A 3,775-nucleotide genomic window follows, 5' to 3' on the forward strand; every position below is an offset into this window, starting at 1 on the left:
ATGACAGAAAATATTAGTTCACGTATTACAATGTTGTTGGACAATTCAAATAAAATTGTGAAATTACTAACTAACACGAAGAAGTGCGTTCGAGCTAAGATTACAAGAGGATATTTGGATGCACGTTTAGAGATGTTATGTGAGTACTGGTCATCATATAATAAACAATATGAGTATATTACAACTACATATTCAGAGTCGAATTTTAAATCATGTAATCTCGATCTAGAGGAAAATTATAACTCTACTGAAGAGGCTTACTTAGATCTCAAGACCTGGATAAAAGATTGGTTATATGAACATGAAACAAAATCAATTCAAACTGATGATAATAACACCATCACCATCGCATCATCTTCACACTCGAGACCACATCTTCCTCCGATACCCCTTCCAGTATTTTCTGGTGATTATAATGATTGGATTAGCTACCGAGATTTATATATTTCATTAATACATAACAATAACAGTTTATCTAAAATTGAAAAGCATCATTATCTTAAATCTAGTTTAACTGGGGTAGCAGCAGAATTATTAAAGAATTTTACACTTACCGAAGCTAATTATCTCGATGCATGGAAAAAGCTGGAAGAAAGATACGACAACAAGAGGATTATTGTCAACAACATACTGAATCGCTTATTAAGTCAAAAGAAGTTAGCTGGCGAATCAACTAAAGGTCTCAAAGAATTATTAGACACTACTAGTCAATGTCTTGACTCGTTGAAAAATCTCAACATATGTATTTCTAACTGGGATGCTATTTTAGTATATGTCATTGTCGGAAAGTTAGACTCCGAATCACATAAACTTTGGGAGCAGTCTCTTGGTAATTCTACTGAGATTCCTACTTATGCCGATTTAGCTTCTTTCTTGGAGAATAGATTCAGAATACTAGAAATGATTAGTTCAACTCAAGTTAAAGAATTGTCAAAGAAGATATACACACCACAAAAATTTACATCTGTCAAAACTTACGTTACTGAAGTAAATAGTACTTGCACATATTGTTCACAGAACCATTACATTTGTCATTGTAAGAAATTTACTACACTTACCGTATCAGAACGTCAACATTTTATAAAAACGAACAACATCTGCTTCAACTGTTTGATTAAGGGTCATTCTGTGAAACAATGTCGGCAAAGCACAACCTGTAAGAAATGCGGACGACGTCATCACACTTTGCTGCATTTAACAACTCTTAACAAACCAGAGATTACAACTGAGAGAAATGAGTCAGTACAGAGTCCCTCTACGTCTTGTCATACTGCTAACACGAAACCTGAAACAAATAATAAACAAATTATTTTACCTACTGCTCAAATTAAAGTAAAGGCAAACAATGGCTCTACTTACGTTCTCAGGGCACTTGTAGACCAGGGCTCTCAGGCTTCTTTTGTTACTGAAGCAGCTGTACAACTGTTGAATCTTGATCGCACACCTGTAATTGGTAAAATCACTGGAATATCCAACTCACAAGAAGTTACTACGAAGTCTATAGTAACACTCACAATTCATTGTAAAAACCCATCACTTTCACGTATTGAAGTTAACGCTTATGTACTTAGAAAACTAACTTCAATACTACCGTCTCGAGAATTTCCACAAGGTACTTGGCCTTCATCAATGCAATTAGATGTAGCTGATCCTGATTTTCACAAGCCGAGTCCTATAGATGTTTTATTGGGTGCCGACGTGCATGCTCACATAATTCTCGATGGAATACATAAACACAACACTCTCGTTGCTCTTAACTCTCGCCTGGGTTGGTTGCTGGCTGGAAGCGTTTCACAAACTGTTACACAAATACACAATATGGTTGTAGCCCATAATAAATTGGAGGTGGATCAGTTACTTAGGCAGTTTTGGGAGATCGAAGAGCACGTTCCCCACAAAAAACCTATGTCCGCATCAGAAATACAATGCGAGGAACACTATAAAAATACTTACACACGTAATGATGATGGTCGATACGTAGTTCGTTTACCATTTAAAGAATTTCCTTCCACAAGTCTTGGTGATTCAAAAACCTTGGCTGTTAATCGTCTGCAACAGATGGAGAAGAGATTTTTACACAAACCTGAATTTAAAAATCAGTATACTAATTTTATGGATGAATACCTGTCACACGAACATATGGAGATGATACCTGAAAATGAACTTAATACTAATAATAAAAATATATATTACTTACCTCACCATGCTGTCCTTAGGCCGTCGAGCTTGAGTACAAAGTTGCGCGTAGTCTTTGATGGTAGTGCTGTACCTGCAAATGGAAAATCATTAAATGATGAACTGTTAATCGGTCCTCCTCTTCTTCAAGATATTCGATACTTAATTACTAGATGGAGACAACACAAAATATGTTTAGTTGCAGATATACAGAAGATGTATCGACAGATACTTGTATCTAAAAAAGATATAGATCTACAAAGAATCGTATGGCGTGAATCTCTCAATGATCCTATTCAAGAGTACAGATTACTTACCGTAACCTATGGTACGTCTTGTGCTCCTTTTTTAGCTATCCGTACATTGCACCAACTTGCTGAAGATGAATGTGGTGAGTTTCCTAGAGAAGCTGAAATTGTGAAGGAAGACTTCTACATGGACGATTTGTTAACAGGTACGTCAACAGAGGAAAGTGCAATATTTCTTCAAAATCGGTTAACTGAATTATTAGCTCGAGGTGGCTTTCCTTTGCACAAATGGTCGTCTAATAGTAAACTAGTATTGAATCAAATTTCGAACGACAAAAGAGATTCTTTAAGTACAGTCACTATTAAAGTAGAAGACACTATTAAAGCTTTAGGTATTATATGGAATTCACAAACTGACAACTTTGAACTTACATTAAATTTAGAATTTAAATCCCACAATGTCACTAAACGAACTGTTCTTTCTGCGATAACTAAGTCCTTTGATCCTCTTGGTTGGTTAGCACCTTCTATTATTGTTCTTAAAATATTCATGCAGAAATTATGGCTAGCTGGATTGGATTGGGACGAGGAGCTACCACTAGAATTAAAAACTGAATGGTTCACTTACCTAGATAAATTTTCTCACATGCAAATCATTCCCTTTCCAAGATGGCTCAGTATTTTAAATACTACTACTAGAGTAGAATTACATGGCTTTAGCGATGCATCTTGTGCTGCTTATGCTGCTGTTGTCTATATCAGGGTTTGGAATGGCAAAAACGTTAATGTTCATTTAGTTTTTGCAAAAACACGTGTAGCTCCAGTAAAACAAATCACGTTGCCACGACTTGAACTTTGTGGTGCTGTTTTATTAGCCAAGATGTTGAGCAGTCTTAAAACTGTTTTGAAAATACAAAATAATTGTGTGTTCGCTTGGACTGATTCTACTATAGTTTTGGCGTGGTTACGCAAAACACCTGGTACTTGGACAACATTTGTTGCTAATCGAACAGCAGAAATTTTAACTATCGCAAATAGTAGTCAATGTCGTTATATTGATACTTTTAATAATCCAGCAAATTTAAGCTTACGAGGTTTAAATCCGAATGATTTGAGACAGTCAAAACTATGGTAGAACGGCCCTGATTTTCTAAGTCAACCCGATGATATTGTAAATAATGATATAGATATTCCTGAAACAGACTTAGAAGTTAAAACAAAAGTTAAAGTTCACATTTGTATCACTGAAAATAATGATATTACTGACTACATAAACAAATATTTAAACCATTTATTCAATGCTGTAAAAACAAAATTAATTCAATTAGAAGGGATTGTAATTGTTATTTAAC

At 35.0% G+C, this 3,775-nt stretch overlaps 1 protein-coding gene across 1 annotated transcript; it reads left to right on the forward strand.

Annotated features, from left to right (window-relative positions):
- On the forward strand, positions 1–3,558 carry LOC128201267 (uncharacterized). The gene has a single exon (XM_052897728.1). The coding sequence runs from the start codon at positions 1–3 to the stop codon at positions 3,556–3,558; it is 3,558 nt and encodes a 1,185-aa protein (XP_052753688.1).
- Positions 3,559–3,775: the final 217 nt, after the last annotated feature.

Source organism: Galleria mellonella, unplaced genomic scaffold (assembly GCF_026898425.1).
Source record: "Galleria mellonella isolate WM207_F2 unplaced genomic scaffold, CSIRO_AGI_GalMel_v1 utg38, whole genome shotgun sequence".
In the NCBI taxonomy this organism is placed as follows: Eukaryota; Metazoa; Arthropoda; class Insecta; order Lepidoptera; family Pyralidae; genus Galleria; species Galleria mellonella.

Coding starts and splice junctions, on each gene's coding strand:
- LOC128201267 (XM_052897728.1), top strand. CDS start 1: ATGACAGAAAATATTAGTTCACGTATTACAATGTTGTTGGACAATTCA.